Source organism: Melospiza georgiana, chromosome 1 (genome assembly GCF_028018845.1).
Source record: "Melospiza georgiana isolate bMelGeo1 chromosome 1, bMelGeo1.pri, whole genome shotgun sequence".
Lineage (NCBI taxonomy): Eukaryota > Metazoa > Chordata > Aves > Passeriformes > Passerellidae > Melospiza > Melospiza georgiana.
Window position 1 is genome coordinate 137,415,194 of NC_080430.1, and position 25,789 is coordinate 137,440,982.

The 25,789-nt window shown below is 39.4% G+C and overlaps 1 protein-coding gene across 6 annotated transcripts in view; it reads left to right on the top strand.

The window, feature by feature from the left end:
- ENPP2 (ectonucleotide pyrophosphatase/phosphodiesterase 2) overlaps positions 1-25,430 on the top strand; it is a 71,470-nt gene extending 46,040 nt beyond the window's left edge. For 4 of the 6 annotated variants that reach the window (XM_058036417.1, XM_058036374.1, XM_058036390.1 and 1 more), the window contains exons 12-25: positions 2,840-2,951; positions 4,276-4,401; positions 7,978-8,009; positions 8,825-8,952; positions 10,866-10,953; positions 11,068-11,155; positions 12,106-12,278; positions 12,560-12,611; positions 15,030-15,166; positions 15,654-15,789; positions 16,605-16,682; positions 19,263-19,395; positions 19,974-20,130; positions 24,819-25,430. In XM_058036417.1, the coding sequence (XP_057892400.1) occupies positions 2,840-2,951; positions 4,276-4,401; positions 7,978-8,009; positions 8,825-8,952; positions 10,866-10,953; positions 11,068-11,155; positions 12,106-12,278; positions 12,560-12,611; positions 15,030-15,166; positions 15,654-15,789; positions 16,605-16,682; positions 19,263-19,395; positions 19,974-20,130; positions 24,819-24,989 (1,611 nt within the window). In that variant the 3' untranslated portion in view covers positions 24,990-25,430. The remainder of the gene's footprint in view (positions 1-2,839; positions 2,952-4,275; positions 4,402-7,977; positions 8,010-8,824; positions 8,953-10,865; positions 10,954-11,067; positions 11,156-12,105; positions 12,279-12,559; positions 12,612-15,029; positions 15,167-15,653; positions 15,790-16,604; positions 16,683-19,262; positions 19,396-19,973; positions 20,131-24,818) is intronic. The other 2 variants (XM_058036382.1, XM_058036398.1) reach the window with 1 other exon arrangement.
- The last annotated feature ends 359 nt before the right edge of the window (positions 25,431-25,789 follow it).

The window sequence follows — 25,789 nt, forward strand, 5'->3', positions numbered from 1 at the left end:
TCATGGGAGCATGGTGATTACTTGAGGTTTTGTGTCTAGTTATGTTTCCACAACATCATGGTTGTGGAAATATCCTGAAAATATGACTAATAAAATATGAAAGGAAAAGAACATTTGTTTTAAAAATACACATTTTGAGGTCATTTCGTAACTTTGGAGGGTAAGGAATTTTTCTTGCAGGATTTCTAAATGGTGCATTTGCAAGAGGTGGTGTGTAAGTTCTGTTTTCACAAGAAAAACATCAAATAGAAATTGCTTTATTAGGAAAAAGTGCAAGTGGATGAAAAGAGTATTTCTTAGTGTACAGTCTTTATCCACCTGGCACTAACAATCTACATATTTCTCCTTTAAGCTAGAAACAAAAGCCTTTACACTCCACAGCATCCTACAAGAGGCTATAAACATTCTTCTCAAGAGATTTTTGTGGGAAGGTTTTTTGACTTGTTGCACAATTCAGCTTTAAAGAGTTATTTTGAGACACATTATTTAAGTGTAAAATCATGACAGGGACATGCAAAAAAACCCCCCACATATAGAACCCCAGGAATTTTTCCAGAGAACTTTTAACATTTTAAGGTTTATTTCAGAGGAGAACTAATAACTACTATGGATGATGTTGCTATTACTCCCTAATTTGCCATTCCAAGTGATACCCTTCTGACATGAAATAGTGTAGAAATGATATTCCTAGTGACGTGAACATGTGTTGCTCTTTTTTTGCCTTTCTTTCTCTGAATGAAAAGGTCATCCAAACTTACCCCTAAAGAACTTTTTCTTAAAAGTCAGCTGTGAAAATTTGATGCCATTATTTCAGAAAAAAACTCCCTACTGTTATGTAGTAGTTGCCATCATATTTGCAAGTTAATCTTTTGATGCTGTTTTAAAGCAATGAAATGCCCTATGGAATGGATCCTATCAATTATTAAAAATATTAAAAGTAAGATTCTTTCTTTCTTCCTTCCTTCTAATCAGACATTCTCAATGGGAAAACCTGTGAGAGAATCCAGCTGGATTTTTTATATTTCAGGTACCACACCTAGCACTTTCACAATGCTACAAAACTCTTTATTGTAGCACCATCCTAGAAATCCATGTATCTTTAAAGATAAAATGGTTCTGTACAGTCTTCCAAAGTCTTGATAATAGGTGAAGAAATGTTTATGCAACAGTTTTCTTAGCCAGTAAATCTTTGAAATCTGCATCTGGGAGGAGCTGTAAGAGGAGATCAGATTGCTGAAGAGGGTAGCTAAACAGAACTATCACTTGAAATCTTTGAATTATTGGTGCTGTTTATCATCATTATTAATTTTGAAAAGAAGACTCAAGCTTGCTGACAAAGGAAGACATTACTGGGAAATCTCTCTGGATTTCCAGCTTCCTTGAGTACATTTTGGATTCTGACTAAAAGTTGTATTTCCTTATATGATTGACACAATATAAATAGACTTTCATAAAAATGGAATTTTCATTTGTAGAAGAAACTCCTTGTATTGGAGAGTGGAAGAATGGAAGAATGCTGAAACAGAAATTTTTTTTTTTTGAACTTGAAGGTTTCAAAGTTTTAACTTTAATGACTATTTAGGCTTTCCTGAATTAAATTATTTCAAAATTTCACCCCTTGTCTGAACCTCTTCCATATGTTGCAGAAATTGTTCCTCCTGTTCCCCACCGTGATTCCTTCTCCTGTAAGTCCCTTCTCTGTATTTATAGTGCCACATGGGAGTTGACATTTCCTGTCTCGTAACCTAGCAGACTCATTTGACATCTCTCCCTTAATGATTCAGGCAGAGGGAGAATTTCTGAACCATCTCTTTCTGGGTCACACTAACATGGTGTTTATTTTAGAAAATTCTGCTGAAATCTATTTTTTTCTCATCCAGATTCTATCATCCTCTTTGTCATTGGAAGGATTTTTTTATTGTGAATATTTGAACCAGCCAAATCAAACAGACAAGTGAGGAAGAAGTTGCCATATAGTGACAACAAATGCTTTATTCTCAAAATCAAAACAAAATGAGTCTTCTGCCTAAAATCTTACTTTTCCCCTCTCTGTGTCATGTGGTAAAAAATGTTTCATTTTCTTAAGGCTGAAAACATAGTCCTATGTCTTGCTTTTTTCAGTTTTTTGGGGGGCTTTGGGTTGGGTTTTTTTTTGTTTGTTTTGTTTCTCTTTTTTTTTTTTTTTTTTTTTTTTTAAATATATAAAAGAAACTTTAATGAAGAAATCACCGTTCAGTATCTGTCCCCTGGGGCCTGCTGACAATTTTGCCAGAATTGTCATTTGAGCTGTTAGAAACTCTTGGCTTTGAAGCTGAAGAACACTCACTCTGAGCCCTATGTGCTACTCAAGTGACATGCACCATGTCATCCTGGTATCAGATGTCCTTTGAAGTGAACTTCATTAAGTGCCTTGGCACGTGAATCCCAAGTCTAAAGCTTCATTTCACGCTCATTTTTTGACTAAACCATTCACATGAAGTCCTGTTTTCTTTTAAAAGCACTGCTTTCTATCTACAAGAAACGAACTGAACCCCAAAGTCGCATGTGTTTTTCTGCTATTTACACATTGTTTTACCAACTGTACACATGTTCATGGGAGGCCTAGGATCAGCCATAAAGACCCTTTGCTGTCTTGTCAGCATCTCAGCAAGGCTTTCTTACAATACAATCATGGTGTGGATATACAAAGGAAATGGTACAATAATTGTAGGAGTAACAGCTCAGCCAAGGCTTTGCCTCTTGACCTGGATGATTTTCCCATCAGAGTTTTGCCAAAGGACTGCCATTTGTAGAAGTTGAATGCAATGACAATTTTTTTTCCTTCTGAATATTTATACAGATGATGGTGAATCCCCTGAGAGAGATTGACAAGACAGTAGGACAACTAATGGATGGACTGAAACAATTGAAACTACATCGATGTGTCAATGTCATATTTGTTGGTGATCATGGTAAATTTTAAACCATAATATTTATGAGAAGATAAATGCTTGAGCAATGTAGCTGTAAATATAATAGGTAACCTAAATCAAAGTTCCATTTAAGATATTTTTGTGCTGATATTTTTTTCTGGTAGTTTAAGTCTCCCCAAAAAAGCCAGTTGGTGTAAATGGGCCACTCGGCTCACCTGGTAATTGTCATCAAGAGACACTTTTCTTTCATAACAGTGATCTGGGTATTTACTTCTTTACTCAGAGCTTTTCAGATCTTGGTGTTTCTGATATCACATCCAAGTGTAGCTCCTTATGCATGTATTGGAGGGCTATAATTTGCCTAGAGTAATCTTCTTGTCAGTTTTTATGGAATGAAAAATTTAATAGCCTTGTTCTCCTGTACATGAGAAGAATAGGACTTTAGATTGGGGTACTTCCATGGCAATTAGTAGATCAAATTATCCTATTAGAAGAAAGACTGGAATACTTTCTTATATCTGTGGAATATAAGACTGTGCCTCACTTAGATGGAAAAGTAATCAAAATAATGGAGGAAGGAGGTAAAAAGATATTTCATGGTCAGATGTCATCACCTAAAAGCACAGATACTATTTGGTTGGTCTTATTCCTTCAAACATTAGAATGAACTTTGCAATATATGAAATAGTAAATATTAGCAAAGACAAAAAGAAAGTTTTAAAGGAAAACCTGGGTTTGCATAACTTTTTTTAGTGATGCCACCAAAGGTCCTCTTCTTTTTAGGTCTTTATTCTTGACAGTCTCACATGAACTGCTATATCAACAATAAAATGGCATATGCCTCATTTCTGGATGTGGATGGAGGAGGGTAAGGGGCAGGAAGGATTTCCAGGGGTAGCAGTTCTGTGCTGAGAGCCTCCTGTGGCTGGCAGTACATTCCTCCCCACCACAAATATCTGCAAGAGAAAATTGTTTATCTGCGGCTGCCTTAGAGCAGACCACCAACAGACAATACCTTTTGTGTGCTATTCCTCTTAAAATCATTTGTTTAAAAAGAAATAATCCCCAAAGCAGAACATTAAACTAGAAACAGACTTTGATTTTTCCATGAGTTGAGTTTGGAGTTGAGTCAGTGCACACATGTTGTATGTGGTGACTGTTCCTACAATGCCTAGGCTGGTATTTCTCTTGCATAGGCGCTCCTAGCTGGAGTCCCACCAGTGTCTTATGCTGGGATTAGATGGCTGTAAAGAGGTCATCCAGAAGGAAATAATACATAGGGTGTTTGGGGTCTCCTTTTTTTGCTGTTTTGGAAAATGTGTTTATTTTCAGGGTGGATTAATTTTGGATTTCCTTTCTGCAGGGATGGAAGACACAACTTGTGAAAGAACTGAATTTTTAAGCAACTATCTGACTAATGTGGATGATATAATTTTGCTGCCTGGATCTTTAGGGCGAATTCGCCCTAGGTCTAGCAATAACTTAAAGTGTAAGTTAGTTTAATTGTACCCTTTATATCCTGAGAACTAGACTCTATTCCTTCCTTGAAATGATGCTGTCCACAGGGTATAAATTTGCAGGGTGTTGGCAGGAAGTTCAGAGGGAATCCCACTGAAGACAGCTGCTCGCTCCCTTTCTGGTTTGTACTTCACAGACCCCACAGTGGTAGAACTGTTCTGGGGAGTGCTTAAAAGTTTTGGGTTAAACATGACTCTTTTATATCATGGAGGAATGGGAGCTCCAAGCCAGTTTCACATGCCAGTTTATGTGTCATTGTAAGTTTATTCATGCACTTTTCTCCTCCTTTTTTCCTCCAACTAAAGCTGCATTTGGGTGATCTCAGCACTGCACAGCTTGGATGTGAAAAAAGAAAAGCATCTGGTACATTTTATGAGATAATAGGAAATAAGTGACTTGTTAATTTTGAATTCAGTAGTTTTATCATACTTTTGGCCTAGATGAGAATCATGTGGGTTTCTAAACAGCAACAGACTGGAGATGTTGAAGGATATAAGGAAGATTAGCACATGCATCCAGGGCCAATGTTGTCAGTAAAACTTATTGTTATTTTGAACCATGCTTTTAGAAGTTTACCCTGACTTAGTGTTTGAGATAACTCATCTTTGACAATAGGCTCAGGGCTCAGGCAGGAGTCCTCTGGTGAAATTAACTCTGTAATTTCAAGCATTTCGGACCGACTGCCGTCCTTTTGCCTCCAGGGCAGCAGTACCAGGACAGGGCTTTGTGCCAGCACCCTGACTGCTCTGGTTCAGCATACAGGGGCAAACCTGGCTTTGCCAGCAGTTTAAGCTACCGTGCAAACTGTGTAACTCATAAATAACCCATAAGTACCTGTGATATTTGCACCATATGTTTTTGCACCATATGTTTCCAAGAGTGACAATTTGATAGAGGGGAAGATCTAACATCTGGGATAGCCAAATTTTCTCTCACAACAGTTCAAATGTGCTCTGGGTGAGGACAAATTTCATAGAAAGATCCATCTTTGAAGAATTAAATACTTCCAGAATAATAGCAAAAATCTTAAGAATGTGGTAAAACATCCGTAATACTGTTTTTTTCCTTTTTTTCTTTGTTATAAATTTTTTGCCAGGTAAAAAAAGATTATAGCAAAATAAATGCATACACAAATCAGTATTTGGGTATTTATGCTCAAAGAATATATGATGAGTGTGTAAATATTTGTTGAAAATAGTGCATGTGTTATTCAAATTTTGTAGACTAGCATGAGACTGAATTCCTACACTACACAGTCTACTGAGAACAAATTTCAGATTTCAGTTCTGAGAAGTTTTTTTTTTTTTTTTAAGATCTGTCAATCCTTGTCTTTCCAAATTGCTGAGAAAAATAAGTTTTCCTTGGAGAACGAATGGCAATATGTTTCAAAAAGATCAGCTTGTCTGTGTGACCTCTGAGTCATAACACTGGTTTTCCCACAATAACATTTTCCTCTTTTGGCCTCTGTGTGCACCTTCCTAGTTTGAATATTTGCAATTGCTTATAAATCAGCAGTTTGAATGTTTGAATGTAGAACAAAGAAGCATGTTTCCTACCTTTAGAACTGGGATTTAGCTCCTTAAATGACAAATTACCACATTCTTTATTGTTCCATAATACTGTCTCAGTACTGCAAACACACCTTTGCAATGCAAAAGCCTGCAGCTTGTATTTTGAGATGCAATAGAGCCCATTTCAAGCTTACCAAGATCATGCCTTAAGCAACCAAAACAATAGTATTTGAACAAGAGATTTTCACTTCCCAAAATGTTATTTTAGCCTATTTTCCCCCTCGTAACTGAAAAATGTTTCCCCCACCCCCCAGAAGAGCACAGTTAGTATGGACCGTTACTGGGTTTTGGGCTTTCTACCTCTTGCATGTCCCTTTAATAGCTCAAAACCAAATCCAGAATATTTTACTGTTGCTTTTCACTTTCTCAGCAGTAGCCTGTGAAACTGGTCAAATGTTAAAAGTGACCAAAAAATGCTACATATTTGTCTTACTCCTTCTAACAGAGTGCATTGTTGCATTCAAGTATGCTTTCAAAATTTTTTGAAGGAAAGTCATTGTGTTTGGGGATAATTTTTTATTTTAAAGTAAATTAAAACAGACAAAAGTTTTGAAAGTATGTGTTTGCAGAAAACAAAATGAATATTATCTAAGGCCCAGATTATAAAACAGTGAGAGCACTACCTAAGCAAGTCCATGCCAGCAAGCCCTCACACATCACATACAGGACAGCCAGGGGATCAAGCCCATCCAGCATGGGTTTAGGAAAGTCAGGTCCTGCTTGACCAACATGGTCTCCTATGGCAAGGTGACCTGCTTCTGTGGATAATGTTTACCTGGAGTTTTGTAGAGTCTTTGATATTGTCTCCTACATCATTCTCTTGCAGAAACTGTGACTTGGACAGGTGCACCCTTCAGTGGGTAAAAACCTCTCTAGATGGCTGGGCCCAGTGTTCCCCAGGGCTCAGTATCAGGGCCAGTTGTGTTTAATATCTTTATTGATGATCTGAATGAGAGGAGTTAAGGACACCCTGAATCAGTTTGCAGACAACACCAAGCTGGGCATGAGTGTTCATCTGCTGGAGGGTAGGAGGGCTCTGCAGAGGGATCTGGACAGGCTGGATCAGCGGCCCAAGGCCAGTGGTGTGAGATTCAACAAGGCCAAGTGCTGGGTCCTGCACTTGGGTCACAACAAGTTCTGGGTCCCATGCAGTCCTACAGGCTGGGAACAGTGGCTGGAAAGCTGCCCTTGGAAAAGGACCTGGGGGTGCTGGTCAGCAGTGACTGAACATGAGCCAGGGTGTGCCCAGGTGGCCAAGAAGGCCAATGGCATCCTGGCCTGGATCAGAAACAGTGTGGCCAGTGACTGTACTGGTCCTGTAATTGTATTTTTCTCTGGTAAGGCCACACCTCAAATCTTGGGTTCATGTTTGGGCCCCTCACTCAAAAAATGACACTGAGGGGATGGAGTTTGTCCAGAGAAGGGCAACGGAGCTGGGGAAGGGTCTGGAGCACAAGTCTGAGAGGAACAGGTGAGCGAGCTGGGGGTGTTTGTCTCCTCAAGAAGAGGAGGCTCAGGGGAGACCTTGTCACTCTCTACAGCTCCCTGAAAGGAGGCTGTAGCCAGGTGGGGGTCAGTGTCTTCCCCCAGGTAACAAAAGACAGGACAAGAGGAAAAGTCCTCAAGCTGCACCAGGGGAGGTTCAGATGGGATATTAGGAAAAATTTCTTTATGAAAAAGATGGTCAAGCTCTGGAATAGGCCACCCAGGGAAGTGGTGGAGTCACAACCCCTGGAGGTGTTTGAAAGATGGAGCACTTGTGAATGTGGTTTAGTGATAGACTTGACAGTGATGGATTAAAGGTTGGACTTGATCTTTAAGGTCTTTTCCAACCCAAATCATTCTGTGATTCTATGATAAATAGAAAGCACTTTTAGTAAAGGTCATGGAAGTATTAGGAAGTATGCTTATGTAAACCTTGTGTTTTCTTTTGGAAATTTTTAATCTTGTCTATTTTTTTTTACCTTTGTTTACAGATGATCCTAAAATGATTGTTGCCAACCTTACAGTAAGTATTTAGGACAGGGAGGTATCTATCTGTACTTCACTGTTCACTTCTTGATTTGTGGTATTATTCAGTTTTCTCACTCTTTGACAGAAAAATCAGCCAACTGTCATTAAAAATAAAGAATGTTAAATGCTGCTCTTCATGAGCACAGGTTAATGTTAGTCATGTTTTCCACTGTTTGCTGCTCTAGTAGCTTTTATAACCTTTTTGGGCAGTACAGAGACAGAATATCCTGGACTGTCTTTACTGCCTGAATTGAGTCTATTTATTCATTGCTTCAGAATTGGAAAGTAATCTTTTAGGGTAAGCATTTTACTAGCACTTTGAAGATGCTGAAAAAGTGCTTTTGATAGCCTTCAACTCTAACCTTGCCATTAATGGAAGAAAAATGTTTAAAATTAAAATTAAAAAAACAAAACAAAATCCCCCGAGTTTTGTAACCAGATGGCTTTGAATATATCTGCAGATGAGGTGTATTTTTGAGCATTCAGGTTTCCGCTGTAACTTAAACTTCGGTCCAGTTCATCTGTTCAAATTATTCATCTGTGAATTAAGTATATGTAATATTTTGTTTGATAGTTTTATAAAGACTGTCACGAGAATCAAACTTTCCAAATATATATTTGAAAGGCTCCCTGCGCCTTGGCTGCATGTAAATACTGCGCAGAAATGACTGGACTAAATACTCTCGGTGTACACTTTGTTTTCCAGATACCATCAGTGATGACCTTAACAGCTTGATTTCTGTAATCAAAGCTTTTGTGTGCATCTTCAACTAGCTGACAGCATGCTATTTGTAACCATTTATTTTTCAGTGTAGAAAGCCTGACCAGCACTTCAAGCCTTACCTGAAACAGCACCTGCCTAAACGCTTGCACTATGCTAACAACCGAAGAATTGAGGATGTCCATTTACTGGTGGATCGCAAATGGCATGTGGCAAGGTAAACCCTTGCGTTTGCTGCCATCCTGAGCTCCTGTCTTTTCTCCTGAAGAAAAGGGACACAGGATTGCTCTGTCTTGACAGCATCCTGCTCCCCTGCCCTGTGAGAAGGAGGAGTTTTGAGAACACAAAATATTTTTAAGTGTGAGAAAAGCAGTTGATGCATAAAAAGTAGAAACCCAGACTGATTTGTTCAAGCAGCTTGGTGGCTTTGACTGATTAGCTCGAATGTGGAAGCTGATGAATTTTTCTAATGAGGTGCAAGCTTAGTCCAACAGGGAAGCAGGGAATATGGGAGGAAGGGGTAGGCTTATGTGGTGAAGGTATGTTAGGGAGCAAGAGTTTGAGTGGATGCAGTAGGTGAATGGAAAGAAAATGGAGATAATGGCGGAGTGGGTGAATGTCTGAGAACATGTGTAAGGATGTCACAGAGTGGCTGTCAAAGAGCTGTGCTGGCAGTGTATTGCATATAAAAACAAATCCACAGAAAGCCAGGATGGTTTAGCTCTGGCACAAACTCTGGTTTGGGTTGCTCTTAGCCTCATGACTCTGAATTTTTGGTTATAGAATATGGGCGGTGTTCATTAGTTACCTAAAAATTGAATGAGGAAAAACTAGTTGGCACATACACATATAGAGAGAACAGGAGAGGAGTAGCCTTTGTTTATGGGTGGTGCCCAGCTTTCTATTTGAATATGCTTTGCCACGTGTTGCGTGTCACAGTATGAGAATGGTGGGCTCTTTTTGCATGAATCTGATTCAGTGCTTCTTGGAAGATGACACAGCTTTTGGCTCATGGTAGACTGTTATGAGCTTTAAATTATGGTAGGATTTTTTGCCCATATAGCTGCCAGGCAAACACACAGTGTGTTGTAAGTGCCTTTTGACATCTGTGCTTATCTTTCCGTGAATTATGCAAGGATCACTCTGCCGAAGCAGTGAATGAGAAACCTCATTTGCTTTCTTGCATAACTCCGCTGCCTCCTGGCAGGCTGCCCCGTGGTTGGGGTTGTGTATATTTCAAAGAGTCACACTCTGAATTTTAGGTCTATAAAAGCTTAAGCGTTAAGAATTGTACTGGAATGGATGAGACTGCCCAGGTTGATTTATATTAAGTAATTTCTTATTAATTACATCAGTCTTTCTTTGGCTTATTTATTAATTTTCAGAGATCTCATTCACCAGTAATTCATTTATTAGTGCAACTGTAATTGGTAGTTACAGGAAAGTGGTAGTTACAGCCCTAATTGCTGCAACTCTAGTAATTTATAAGGCCAAAATCAAACTTTGAGCATTATTTTATTGCAGATGAAGAAATTAATTTGTAGGATAATGTGGTCCTCTGCATATATTGTCTGCACGTGGTCCTATAAAACTGTATAGAAATACTCTGGAATAAGCTGGTGATTATAATTCCTGTGACACAATACTTATTTTCCCACATATTTTGTAAAAAACCCCATCTCAATAGCAAGCTGATAATTAGCATTCCTGTGGTATAGGACTTATTATCCCAGCTATTTGTCTTCATGAAGATCTTTCTTTTTTCTGCTTTTTTCTGCTACCCATTTTTGTTTATTGGACTGAAGGCAAACAGGTGAAAGCAGTTTATATCGTTGTATGACATTTGCAGCATTGTAACATCACAGAAGTGCTTTCTGCTTTATGTGATATGAGAAAATCTGAGAAAATAATAGATACTGACATTTTATCAATAATAAGAGTTGTTTCTTAGAGTGGGAGTAGAGGGAGAAACCCTGGGGATGCTTTATAAGTCTACAAGTCCCTACTACTGCTACTCATGAAAGATAAATTATTACAATGCATTGCCCTGTAACCTTAGCCTTCCTGCCCAGAAGAATATTGTCAGGTCAGCCACCTTTGATGAAAATGTCTAATACTTTTTCAATTTAGGAAAGCCATGGATGTTTACAAGAAACCAACAGGAAAATGTTTCTTTCATGGAGACCATGGCTATGACAACAAGATAAACAGCATGCAGGTAAGAGCAGTGTCTGGGAGAGTCATTGAAGGTCTCTGAAATGTAAATATTTAGTGAAAACCCCATAAATTTTATGCTCTTCTCTCATATTCTTTTTTTTTTTCTTTTTTTAAGACTGTCTTTATAGGTTATGGCCCTACCTTCAAGTACAAGACCAAAGTGCCTCCTTTTGAAAACATTGAACTTTACAACGTCATGTGTGGTAAGCTGCCTGCTTGAGAAATTGCAAAAGCAGCAACTCACATTAATAGGCCATCATGTAGGCACCCATGAGCTTATGCCCTTTTTTTTCCTAGTCCCCTTTTCCTAAGCACTTGCCAGGAGGGCTGAAGGCCCTTCTCAGGGGTCTCAGTTTGCTCTGGAGCTGGCTGGTCAGTAAAGGGGATTACTGTAGTTTTGATGTTTGCAGCTTGTCAGAGATCAAATGGACACCTCTGCCATGTGTGTGTCCACATCTCAGCTGTCTAGGAAAGAGATTTCTGTTCAGAGACTGCTTCTGCATCTGCAGGTCTCATGCAGCATTTCAGGTTGATTACTTAGTTTTCTATGGCATTTCCTTGTATGATTATGTTTCCTGAATTTGTACTGAAGCTGTGAAGAAGAATCTGATGATGTATACAGGTGTTCATTAGGGTCTTTTCTTTAGTATTGATTTTTTAGAACAATGAAACTTTCCAGGTGTAATTCACAATGAAACTTTAAGGTGTTTCAAAGATGTAATTCACCTTTTTCCCCCCAAACATGCAATGTTTAACTGCCTAAGGGGTAGTTAGCCCTTATTTAGAAATCACTGTGTTGCAGATGTTTGGATTGAGGTCAGCACATGGACTGTACGTAGGTTTGCACTGGAAGCTGAAGGAGTAGTTATAATAAAGCAGTATATAATAACTTTTACAGTTTTAAACTTTTCCAGTGTCTTGGTGCAAATTAACATTTTGTCATAAAGCCAAAGATACTATTAGTGCGACATTTACAATTTTATGATTTGGACAAAAAAAAAAAAATCAGTGTTTTTATTACATTTAAAGCTTTGACTAACATGCTGTGGGGTGTAAACAGTATTACTAAGAAATGTGTTGGCTCAATAGAGTTGCTGCTTGAATCTATGTTTGTAGTGTAACCCCCATTCATTTTTCCTTGGTATTTTCATAGATCTGCTTGGATTAAAGCCTGCTCCCAATAATGGCACCCACGGAAGTTTAAATCACCTGCTGAGAGCCAATGTTTATAAACCAACTGTGCCAGATGAAGTTGCTAAACCACTGTATCCTGTGGCTCTACCTTCTGCATCAGATTTTGATATAGGGTGTACATGTGATGATAAGGTAGGTGTGTAGGATCTGTGGAAGTCTCCACTATTAGTGGTAGTTTTGGTAAAGCTGTAGCCATTTTATTTATTTTGAGAGGGTTTGATCTGTAAGAATTTCCCAGGTCCCCCTGTGAAGTCATTATGTCCCCTTGGAAAAATTACTGTTTTTTGTAAAAGCGAAGACAGGAAAATCCTCACTATCTTATAGCACTAGTTTTGTTTTGTTAGATGCTAGTAAAACAAAATGTTGGAGTGCTCCAGTGGTCCTAATCTCATTCCTTTTTTTCTGTTCTTGAGAAGAACAAGCTGGATGAACTCAACAAGCGCTTTCATATCAAGGGAACAGAAGGTAAGAGCCTGGTGCCTCAGTTAATGAAAGCTGATTTAATTTTCTTTTGTAAACTACTTTGCATCATTAATACCAGAGCAACTCCTGATGTGGTTTAGGTAATGTGTAGTAAACTGTCTTTTCAAGTACTTGCTAAGGTAGCCCATGGACACACGTGAGATTTGTGGGCAAGGTGAAGTGCTGCTCACTTGAGAAGGTACTCAGTACCTTTTGCTGAACCAGGACTGAAGTATTGTTCAAAGCAATGCGAGTTTCCATTCCATCACCTCGAGATGTTTTAAGCCCATATGTGAAGGCAGAGACAAGAGGAAAGGAGAGGGTGCATGAGGCAGTACTCTGTTCAACTACAGGCTGTAAATGGGGAAGAAACCAGACTGTATTTGTGGGCTGGGTTTTACCATAGTTATCCAGGCTTAGGTTTCACCTAGAAAGGATGCTACAGCTGCTTTGACAATCTGAGTGAGTCTTAATGCTTGGCTCTTAGGGTGCAGGTTACACAGTGAAGGCAGTGCTCTGCTAGTTCAGGCTGCTCAGTGCAATTCTGTTCCTCTTCAGTGCTCAAGTCAATGTTGCTTTCAGGAGAAAGCATTCCCAGCTTTCCTGGCCACTAGTTCCTGCTGTGTGCCAACACTGACTTCTGTGTGGCTGCACTCTCAGCTGCATCAGGGCAGTGGTCCAGGTTTAAGTGGGGCAAGAGGAGCAGAGGAAAGGGGATGGGAGCTGCTTTTCTGAGCAACTCTACTGACTGAAAGGCTCACCAAAGCAGAGTTTTCCTTCTCACACTGGTGATCGAGTTCAGCATAACAATTCACATCATTTCCCTTACCATAACAATTGTCCAAATTAGCAAATTCTGAAGCATTCAGTTTAGGCATAGATTTTTTTAGGTCCCTCAAATTGCATTGTTAAGATGATTAAGGAGATTTGTTTTAATTCCCTTATGAAGGTATTTTCTATTTCTCTGTTGTAAAAGGGCAATGCAGCCTATCCTTTAGTTTCAGAAGGTGACTGTAGTCTTTTTATTTGTGAGTTAAATTGCCTTTCTGCAGCCTTCATCTTGTTATACTGATTTTCCCAATTAATGAAGAGCTACTCCTCACTGTGACAATTTATAGCATCAGGAAAAAAACACCCTCACTGTTGTAATTCGAATCTCGACATCTTTATTTTGGTTTCTGGTTTTCATCCTTCTTCACTGCAGTAATATAAAAATAGTATTTTTGGTCTGTTTTAAGATGTAAGCATTTAAACCAGTGGCATTTGCTCATTTGTCAATTCTCTGTTAAATGGCATGATGTATCCTTATTTAAAGAAGCACTTCTGCTTCATGCAAGTTTTATTTTCCTTCATGGTGCACTTTACATCGTGGTGCACCATGTTGATATTCACAGGCAGAAGAAAAAGATGACTTCAGCTTCTCTTGAATAAAGCAAGTTTATCATCTTTGTCCTTGGACTAGGCATTTCCTACTTTTTTCCTTATGCCCTATAAAAACATCCTCTGTTTGTACTCAAGCACTAATAAAACACGCCCTTTTCTTTCAGGTTAAATGCCTGTCTGGGGACTGTGTTAGGCCACTTTCCTTGTTTCTATGTTTTAATTTCCAAAAGCAAGGCAAGTGTGTTTGCCAAAAGGTTATCAAATTCAATGGACTGTACAGGACAATGCAAGATTATCCAGGAAATTTATTTTTCTTCTGCTCCTTTCAAATTTTTTTTCTTTTTGTAAGCAAGCTTGTCAGAGTTATCTAAGGACATTTAACCATAACATATTACCAAGAAAGAAGGGCTGTTTTTACAGAGCTAGAGGTGTCTTTTTGTAGCCAAAGTTAGGAAAAGGATATTTTTAGTTTGTTTCTTTGATATTATGGACAAAAAATAGCACATCAGTCTTCAGAACAAATCTGTATCAGCCAAGTGGGAAAAAAGTACTCTTTCAGTGTGTGACTGCTTTTGCCCCACTTTTGAGACCAAAAAAAACCCCAAAAAACCGAACATAGGAAGGAGAGAAAGTCCACTGAAGAGTGGCAGGACTGATAGGCTGGAATTGATTTAAAGTGATGAAAAGAAAGTCCTTATCGCCTCATGTGTGACTGACAGGCACAAAGATTGTTAAAGAGTCTCCAGTTTTTGGAAAGAAAATCCTCTCTCCACCCTGTGACACAAACAAGCTTTGAATTGTAGAAGGGACTTTTAATCCCTAAGGGTGTTTGTGAACCTGGAGTGGGTTCAGCCAGAACAGCTTAAGACTTCTTGTTCTCTCTCTGTCAAAAGATTTCCTTAGTAGTTACGTGCGGTCAGTATCCCATTAACGATCACTGAAAAATTCAACATCTGTTGGAAAGCCAACCCCCCCTTTTTGTTTTCATCTTTAAGATTTTCAGTAATAAACATAAATGTAATTTCTTTTGATTTTTAGAGAAGCATCTTTTATATGGACGCCCTGCTGTACTGTACCGCACAAAATACAATATCTTGCATCACCACGACTTTGAAAGTGGCTACAGTGAAACATTCCTGATGCCTCTGTGGACATCCTACACTATTTCCAAACAGGTTAGTGTTCTCTCTACTCTTGAAATGTGCTTTAAAAATCTTGGTAAAATTTCTGTGGTATCTTTGTTTTTGAAGTCCTAAAATTTCCCTTCCCCAGGAAATTTTTTTGGTGGGATATCTTCCTACCAGAAATTGCATCAAAGTACCATTGTAAACCATGCCCATATTCTTTTATTTCCTTAATGAGAGAACAATTTTAAGGGGAAGGGTTGTGTATTTCTTTTCCTGTTTTATTTTTAAGTTTTTTTTCAAGGGGGGTTTGTTTTTGTATGAGCAACTTCATTTGAATTTTCTCCCGTGGGGATTTCTGCTCCCTGAAGAAGAGGCTGTGCAGCAATGCAGGAGCAGGATTTGGTGGTACAGCCAAGTGGTTTATTTTACTGCACGCAAGGCCTTCTGTGTAGTCTGTCAACAGTATGACCTAGTTTCCTTTTATCTGTAAAAGCTGAAAGTACATTTTTTGTTGTCTCCGTGTTCCTGAATGCAGGCAGAGGTGTCAGGTGTCCCAGAGCACCTGGCCAGCTGTGTGAGGCCTGACCTCCGCATTTCTCCAGGAAACAGCCAGAGCTGTGCTGCCTACAGAGGCGACAAACAGCTCTCCTATGGATTCCTTTTTCCTCCTCGTAAGTTTACATAGCTTTTACTACCTAGGGATTTTGTAGTTTTCTTGTTTTGTAGGGAAAACTTTTGGTGTGAACATAACTTCAGGCAAACCCCACCAGATATAAACAGACTAATTTTGATTTCAAGCACCAGTAAGATAAACATATTTAATGTATAAATCCGAATTAGTCTCTTGCATACTGTAAAAGTTTCTACTATCCTACAGAAACAGTGATAGTAGAAAACCTGTGTAAAACAAGCATCCTCAGTTCTCCTGATGTGCTTGCTTTGCTTCAGTATTGGATCCATGATCTTCTGGGATTAGTAAATGTTGAAGGGGCACACCTGTCACAGTTTTGAACTTCGTTGCTCCGTCTTCCTCACTCAGTGGTTGAAATATTTTATGGTGGATTTCTGAAATGGAATTACAGTTGCAGAGGCTTGCTCAGAACTAGAACATAATCCCACACTCCTCTCCCAAGAAATCCTTGGCATCTTTTATAAAAGCCTGCAGAGCTCTCTGCATTTTAAGATAGCAAAAATAGATAAGCTATATGAAAATATTTTGAACTGATTGACAGTTGAAGTACAGATAAAATTCTTCCTTTCCATGTTCAGCTGTCACATTAAAGACAAATTTTGTGTATGTAGTGTGCACTTCTGAATATAACAATATAACACTTCAGTGTGCACTTCTGAATATAACAATCAGATTGTTGTTTAGATTATGGTATTCCCTTTGGTTAATGTCTGAATCCATTTTCAAAACATTTTTATATTCTCTGAAATTCTTATCTTTCATCTTACTAATATTTTTCTGTTTCCCTGTTTTCAGAATTAAGTTCCTCTGCAGAAGCAAAATATGATGCTTTTCTAATAACAAATATCATTCCAATGTATCCTGCCTTCAAAAGTAAGTGCTCTTTCCATGACTATACTTCTCTTTACCAGCATGGTTTTTTTTTCTAACTTTGTGTTGGATTATGGAATGAATTGCTAGGACAAGTTCAGAATATTAAATTTGGTTACCTGTAGCCAGCAGATAGTACCTGTGGACACCTGTATAGTGCTTGATATGGGCAGGCAAAATACCACAAGAAAGGCTTAAGTTTTAAGAAAGGTTTATTTTCCTTGGTGCTGGGTTAAAGTAATGGCACAGTCATGCTGGAGGTCTGCAGCTGTGCTTTGTGCCACAGTAATTCACTTCCTGTAAGACCATTCAGATTTTCTTGTCTGCAGCTCAAGCTAGTGCAGAGCATACTTAGGCAACTGGAGCCTGAGAGTGTGCACAAGCCTGGGAGTGTGCCCTTGGTATTTTGTACTTCAGGGACAAGTGACTACATTTCATTTTTCTATCCATGTCCTTGGAGGGAGACTGAACATTTTTATTACCTATTAAAAAAAAAAAAAAAAAAAGAGAAAACCAATTTATGGAAAATGAGGATGATTTAAACCTGTCTGAGACTTTCAGTGCTGCAGGGTTATATTACTAACATTTCTTTTGTCTGCACATCCCTTTTCTCTCTAGTCTTGCCAAGAGGTAGGAAAACCATCAGGCTATTCTGGTGGCGTTTTTGGCTTGGCAGGGATTGACAAGCCCTGGAAGAATCTCAAGAGCCTGTTGTGAGATTTCCAATTCAGATTTTAGGCCAGAGAGGTTTGGATAAGCATCAAAGCCTATGGAAACTTCTCCTCTTTAACCAGAAAAGAGTGTTTTTAACTGAAAAACCTCTGTGTAGGACCCAGTGGTGATGTTTGCTGGAAATCTAAGCAAAAGCACTTGACTGATTAAAGAGTGAAAAATTATTGGGGATTTCCCACTCCAGAATCACTTCATAAAAATGCTCTTAATGTTAATGTTAATCTAAGTATTTGGCTGAAATGCTAATCACAGGAGAACAGCCCACCTCTAGCAGCTCATTTTATATAGTGGCCTTCTTCCTCACATGTGGGTCACAGATTCCTTACAAAAAAATTCTGGTACTAATGTCATTGCTGGGAAATTACATACTGCTCCATGTGTACAGGTTGCAGTGCTGAGAGCCAAGTATAAGTTCATTATATGGATCTTTTTCCATGACAGATTAAATAGGAGGTGGCAGTGCTGTGCTGTGCTGGCTATGGTGGTAGTGCTGGCTGCAGAGGCCCCCTCCTCTGCTTTGTATTTATAATTCACTGTCCCATCCCATCCCCACTGGCAATAATTCTGTGTCCACTTTTTCCATAATGAGACTGGCTTAAGCAGTTCCTGCTTTGCTGGAGCTCCAAAAATGATACCCCTGAGCTGGCCCCTCATTGCCCCGGCATTGCTCTATATGTGATTGCAGTGGGAAGTGGAGCTGAAATCTTATTTAGATACAAAACTCGAAGCAGTGGGACAAGGGAGAGTCTTTTGTTTTTGGACTGTTTTTATTGATAAAGCACATGCAAAGGAGGAGTGAGCAGCTGCAGGAGTGATATTGCCGAGTGATTAGGCTGAGGTTCTTGTTAGACCACTGCAGGTGGGGCCCTGGGCATCAGCCCCAGCTGGGACTGTGTGTGGCACTGAGCAGTGTTAGAACAAGGTGTTCCAGGGGGCTTCCTAAGGCTGTCATTGCCACCAGCTCCAGGGAACCATGGACTTAATGGTCTGAGCTGGCAAGACAAGAGTTAAACTCTTACAAGTCTGAGAAGTTTTGTTTACCCACACTTCTGTTAGTTAAAATAAAAAGGAAAAGAGGAAAAGAGTGATATCACTGGAGGTTCCAGTGTGTTTCCCATCTCTGCAAGAATCTTAACTTTTTAAGGAGGACATGGTGGGAGAGAGTGTATCATGCTCTTCCCAAAGGTTACTGCAATGACACGACTTTGGTCACCCTTGATGGCACCTAGTTTAAAAGTTAAACATTTTGTATCAAAGGAGTATTTAACTGAATGAATTTGTATTTCTCTTTCTTTTAAAATGTTTGGTTTAAGCTTTTAATTATGGTACTGTATCCTTTTTAAGATTAATAAAAACACCCTAAACACACCACCCCAGCACAGTTCCCTGTAAGCAGATAACAAAGACAAAGGCAGTGTTTAAAGAGATATCAAAAACCTGTAAATAGCTGTTTCTACAGCTTGGTGAAGGAGCAGCAGAATCTCTGTGCAAGGCCTATGGCAATGCTGTCCTGGGAGTGGTAGCATGTATTTCCTTCATCACTGGTTGGGGGAAAAAATAACAGAGAACAAAATCTGAATAGACTTCATTGACAAAACTGAATGAAGCTGCAGTAACTCTGTAATGCTTAGTCTTTCATTTCCCCTACTGTCATGTGAATAATATCCTCTACATTTTTATCTTGAGGAAGAAAAGCTTTGTAATCTTGACATGTTTTGACTTATCCAAATGTTGGTGTGTTGTGGTGTTTTTGTTTGGTTGGGTTTTTTCTGTTTGTTTTGAGTTTTGGGGTTTTTAAATTAATTTTGGTTGCTTGATTGGTTTGGGTTGGGTTTTTTTTTTTCCCCACAGAGGTATGGAACTATTTCCAAAGGGTTTTGGTGAAGAGATATGCCACTGAACGAAATGGAGTCAATGTTATAAGTGGACCAATCTTTGACTATGACTATGATGGTTTACATGACACACCTGACAAAATAAAACAGTAAGTGCTTGTCTTTAAATTGCTTTGCTGTTGCTTCTCTTAATGATGGCTTTATATTAAACAATTAATTAACTGCACATTATTTAATTTTTTGTAAGGAGACATAATTTTCTAGCTCTTTCTAAAGTTATTGGGACTGAATGTCCATGTAGGTAGGACAGTGGTTAAAATAAGGAAATGACAATTCAGCACTTAACTATTCACCTTGACTTTGAAATTGTTTTCATCCTCCAGACGACGTTCAATTTGGTTCCACATAGTCTATTGTCTCTAAAATTCTCCTTACTTAAGAAGCACTTAAGAGCTGTGCTATTGAGTTACATGCCCAAGTCTTTGTTAATTCAATGCATTCTCTCTATGTCTCTGAACTGAAGAAGCCTTTCAGCACTGCATGAGGTATTTCTGTAGCATAGTGTGAGCTAATTGGATGCTCCCTTTCAATAGTGTTCGGGAATCAAACACATTTCAACAATGTATGAGTGTCCTCACACGTAGGAGAGGAAAAACCATGTTGTTTGTGTAACCTTCTCCCAAACAAGTTCATCCTTTGTGGATAAATATTTGCTTTATTCCCCCAGGTTTGTGGAAGGCAGTGCAATCCCTGTTCCAACACATTACTATGCCATCATAACCAGCTGCTTAGATTTCACTCAGCCAGCTGACAAGTGTGATGGACCACTCTCTGTTCTCTCATACATCCTTCCCCACCGGCCTGACAACGATGAGAGCTGCAATGTGAGTTCAGCTGCACTGCTGCAGCCCTGTGGTAAATGTGTCCCTGAGACATCTGAAAGCCCATTACTACTAGAAGCAAGTGTTCACTAATGTCTTGGATGAGAGCACAATTGTGCCTCTGTTGAAGTGTCATTAGCTCATGAGATAAAAGCACTCCTCCATGACAGCAGCAAAAGTAAGGAACTATTACTGCACCTAAAATTGTCTGGAAGAAGTGACATACAGAAGGTTGGCAGTATTGTTTTTTGCCTGTAGGATTCTATATTTTGTCAGTGTAACTTCAGAGCAGACTCGGAGGAGGCTGTATGCATAAACATACTGTGCTGGCACCCAGCCTGATGTGTTTATGGAGGTCAGTTTCCATTTGCAGATACAATGCAATCTGTCTGCTGTAGCAGTCTGGGTGCATCAGTCAGCATGATTACATCCAACCCACACAGTATTAAAAGTATTTGCTGTAACCTGCCAAGGGTAGAGTGCCAATTCTTGCTGCTTCCAGAACACCTTGATTCAAGGGAAAGGTTTGGCTTCTTATTACAGAGATGGCCAAATACCCTCCTGGTTTCTTTTCTATCTTCCATTAGGATGCAAGATCCTTTACTGTAAGGATCTTGATGAAGGCTTTGATCTGGCCAGCCCTGCAGAAAGTGCACACTTGGCAGCTGATTGTGTGGCAGGAGGGTGTTGGGTCCCCCGTGGGCTCTGGCACTCCGTGAGGACAGCAGAGCTCCCAGGCAGCTGTATTTAGCCTTGTCCTTCCGCCTGAACTTGCTCTCCCATTACACAGCTGGGTGGATTCCTGCACACAGACACTTCACTATGGGCTGCCAGGAGACTGTTTCCTGAATGAACTCATTAATGTTATGAATTTTGTATTGGCAAAAAAGTTAAGACTCCTATTCCAGCTACAGGCAGAAATAGTCATTTCAACTCTGTACACAATTCACCTGGAACACTGTTTCTTTCTCTCTCATCTAACAACCGTTTCCTGAATGAATGCATTAATGTTATAAATTTTGTATTGGCAAAAAAAGCTAAGACTCCTATTCCAGCTACAAGCAGAAATAGTCATTCCAACTCTGAGCTCAACTGACCTTGAACACTATTTCTTTTTCATTCATCAAATATTGCTTGCTTTCAGGGCCCATGCTTTTGGAGCAGTATCCCTCTCTCTTGAGCAGGTCTGGCCCTGTTTGGATCTCAACTGTTTTGGGCAGAGACATCTTTCACCAGAAGTCTCTGGAAGTCCTACGTATATTGCATCGTGGCTTTTCCCTGGACTGCTTTTCTCTGAATCAAGATCCAGTTAGTGATCTGGAAATTACTATTTTGGTAGTTATCAGTGTCTCTGCCCTGTAACTCTGCCAATATGTAATTTTATGACAAAGTAACTTATTTTTTCCTCCTTATATTGTGTGTCATCATTCTCTTAAACTGCTGAAATATTTTTAATGAGCTCTTTACAATAATGGTCTCTTTTAGGCCTTTATTTCTTACATTTCAAACCAGGCTTCTTTTCTCTGTAGATCATGCTACTTGTAAATGCATATGGTATATGTATTTACAGTTTGAAAGAATCTTCAGTGCTTCTGCAAGGTCATTAGCAGATACTGATCCATGCCTTTTATATAGCAAAGAACCACTCCAAAATATTTAAATGTTGCTCTTGAATGAAAATACAGTTAGGCAAATTTTTGCCACTGAAATCCATCATTGATTGCATTCAGCCTTACTTTTGCACTTATTTATTCAAAGAAGGGATTGCATAAAACCTCACCATACTTCATGGATGAAATGCATGGGATAATATAGGAATTTTGCCTTAACCTCTCCACAGTTTTCTTTTAAGATCTGAAGAAATATTAGCTTTCCCTCTGCTCTAGCTGTACACACATTCTCTTCACACAGCTGTTGAAGAACACCACCAATCTTCTCATCTGAATTTGTTCCTTTTCTAAACTGTGTTTATTCATGGTGAGGTTATACCCATTTATTCTTGTGTCAACATTTTTCTATGTCTTAAATAGCCTTCTCTGGGTTTTACCCTTGAGGTGATTTATGATGATTCTCAAGGCAAATAACTTCTCTCTATTCATGGAAGACCCAGGATCTTTTTTGCTCTTGTAAGAGAGGATGAGACTGTTAGTAGAATAGACTTCCTATGCATCTCATCCAGTCCAATCTTTTTTTTCATCTGGATTATGAATGAGATTAAGTACTGCAGCTTAGATCTCAAAATTAAAATGGTTTTCTTTCCACTGGACACAACTCCTCTGATACTGCCTATAATTTGCTTTTTTCATAGCTGTGTTATAATGGTGGTTCACATTCATGCACAGCCCAGGTCCTTCTCTTCTGCCTGTCAATTTGGATAACCCAATTTCATTCTGTCCTGGGAGCTCCTGCATCTGCATCCTCCACTGTGCTATTCCACCTTCCTCTGCACTGACAGGAGTTCTCAACTGTTGGGGGTTTTGCTGGCATCTAACGACCTTAGCACAAGACGTGAGTGTGAAAACATTACAAAAAAATCCTTTCTAAGACCAAAGTTGAAGGAACCCTAGAAACTACTAGAAAAGTCTTCCAGGCCACTGTTTTCTCTTCCAGCAAAGCACTTAAATTTCTTTTCTAAAGTCAGTTCCTCACCCACCTGTCTACATGCATCATGTTCAGCTTTCCAACTGATATTCAGAGAGATTCTTGTGCAGAATATCTGGTATTTTTTCCCACTGGGTTTTGTGCTAGCCTCCTCATTGATTACCTCTTCCTATTTATCTCCGTGTTTTCAATTGTTAATTTTTCCTTATAAAAGTCTCCTTATTTTTGAGGTAGGACTAAGCACTAAAGCTGGAGAAAACTGGCTTTTAAATGTATACACTTCATTCATTGTTATGTGGTAATACTGAATTGGTTGATCACTATTTTAAATCCTTGCTGCTGGGCCTGAGGCTTCATTGGCCAGTTGTGGACTGGAAAAAATAAAACATAGATCAGTTGATTGATTTTCTGGAGTCATGCAAATGCTGTCTTGCTGGACTAGGTTAAACAAGCCTCCCTATCCCGTGATTTATTCATGTTGCAGATCTTTTGCAAACTGCTTGTATTCAAAAAAAAAAGTGAACTTTGTAGCTTGCTCATAACTTCCTTTTGAGCTCTGCAGATTTCCTGCTCAGAAGAAAGGTTTGAAGAAAGCAAAAATGCCACAGTGGCTGCCTTTGCGCTGGCAGCCCTGCTGAGGCCTGTTTGCTGACCCCTGTTGCAGCTGAGGGCTGAGCAGGCCACATGCTGCCAGGAGCCGCCCCGGAGTACGGCACTCCAGGCAAAGGGGAGTGAGCAGGACACACTCCCTCCTCTTCCTTCTTAATTTGCATTTCTCTTTTCTTGTTCCAGACCTGATTTTGGTCCTGAGGTTGTTAGAGGTAGGACAGGGGCTGAGAGCTTTGAACCAAACAGGTGCTGACTGGGTCATGGACGTTTGCTTTAGAGCAGCCAGCTGTGATCTGTCTGGGACTTCGTGTCCTCTCTGTGCAAATGATCACCTCTCCCTCCTGCCTCTTGTTGGGTGACCCACTTCCTAGTCTGTGGCTCAGCTACTGCACTGGATAGGTCCTGGCATTGCTGGAGTTTAGTCTTGATTCATGAGAGGATCATTTGGTAGGAGGACATTGCTGAGGCAGTCAGGAAAGGGTTAATTTCCAGGAATAGACATGCACATGAAGTCTAAATACCCGAGATAAAACCGACTTCCCTAGCAGTGGTGTACAGGTACCAGCCAGAGGTGCCAAAGGGGGAAAAGTCTTGTTTGCTTTGTCCTTTTCCCATGTCTGGGCCCCGTTGTGCTGTCCCCAGGCCTGGGTGCAGTGCTTGTGGCACATGTTGCTGGGCCGGTTAAGGCACACAAACAGCCAGTCACTGCAGTGTTTTGCAGGGCTGATTTTCTGATGTGTTTGCAAGTTACCTTAGTTTGTGGATGACTCCAACATGTGCTGGTGCCGGCACAAGGCATGAGGCAGCAGCTGTCCCCTAAGAGAACACAACCTGACCCCAAACACTCTGGCAGCATAGCCTTCCTGCAATTTTTTTTTTTTTCTTTGTATCAGGAAATGCTTGGTTAAATTCTTTTTTCTATCAGTGAATAATATGTATGTTCCAATCACAAGAGTTTTTAGGTACCTACACAAACCATTGTCCCACTGTGTAATGAATTGTGAAGGTCCTCTAAAAGTAAAATGGAAATATTAAAATATTACTGTATTAGATTAGATTAAGAATAATGTGTAGGTGTAGAATTCAAAGCCAAACAGCCTAGAGTTTGGCCTTTGGTAAATCAAAAGCGATTAATATGGAGTTCTTTCTGTGAGATAGAAAAACATGGAGTGACCAGTGGATCTTCTAAAAACCTATAGCTGTTCTGAAACACCTGCAACTTGAGGCTAGCTTTTTCTAGATGATTATGATCATTGTGTCAATCCCATCATAAAATGGGTACTGAAATAAAACTGCAGGATTCATCTTACATCTAAAATGTCAAATTCATTTTCTTGGAATTCATTTACCTTATTCATTCTTGAATAAGGCAGAGAGATTCTTCTTCAAATCTGGAACAAATGTGTAGACAAGTTGCATTTGCTTTTGGAGATGATTTTTGACAAGACTTGTGATAATTTTTTTTTTTACTTTTTCCCCAGAGCTCAGAGGATGAGTCAAAGTGGGTTGAAGATCTTCTTAAGATGCACACTGCACGTGTCCGTGACATCGAGCAGCTCACTAGCTTGGACTTCTTCCGAAAGACCAGTCGCAGCTACACAGAAATCCTCTCCCTAAAGACATACCTGCATACATTTGAAAGTGAAATTTAGCTTTCTAACCTTACTCAGTGCATCCTTTTATCAACTGGTGTATATTTTTATATTGTTTTTATATTTATTAATTTGAGGCCAGGACATTAAAAATATTAGTATTTTAATCCTGTATCAAATCTTAAACATTAAACCTTTGTGTCATTTGTTTTGTTTCTCTAATGTTTAATATAGGTATGTCTCTTGGTTGATTTAGTAGTGCTTGTAATACTGCATTTTGAGTCCTTACTCTGAGCTTTTAAGTGGTGCTGCAAGGTTTGATGCGTGCATCAAGGAAATATTAATTTCTCATGCTCCTTTACCACACTTGTAGTCCTGTACTGTGTATCAAAATACTGAACATGTAAAATTACACTCATTTACTGATAACTGTGTGACAGAGATATTTAAACACTATAGACAAATAGCATCTTAAATATAATAAACCACACATTCAGTTTTTTTAATGTGTTTTGATTTCCTTTCACAGGGATGTTCAGAGGGGCTTGCGGGCAGCTGACAGATCTCTTACTGGGTAGAGCCCTTCTCAAACCCTTTGGTTTGCTGGTAAGAGGACTGCCAGGGGCCCAGGTGCCCTGCCCTCATACTCAGCAATGAGACCAAAAAATAGACACCCAGAGCAGTCATTACTGGTTAGGTTTTGCCTTAGGGGGAGAGCTGGGGCGGGAGGATGCTTGCTGTCATGAGCTAGCAGGGATACCCCATGCCTGATGCCACTTGGCCCTGCTCCAGAACTGTGGAAAGGATTTTTTAAGGAAGACATATGTTATGGAGCATTAGTGTTAGTGTACCTAGATGAT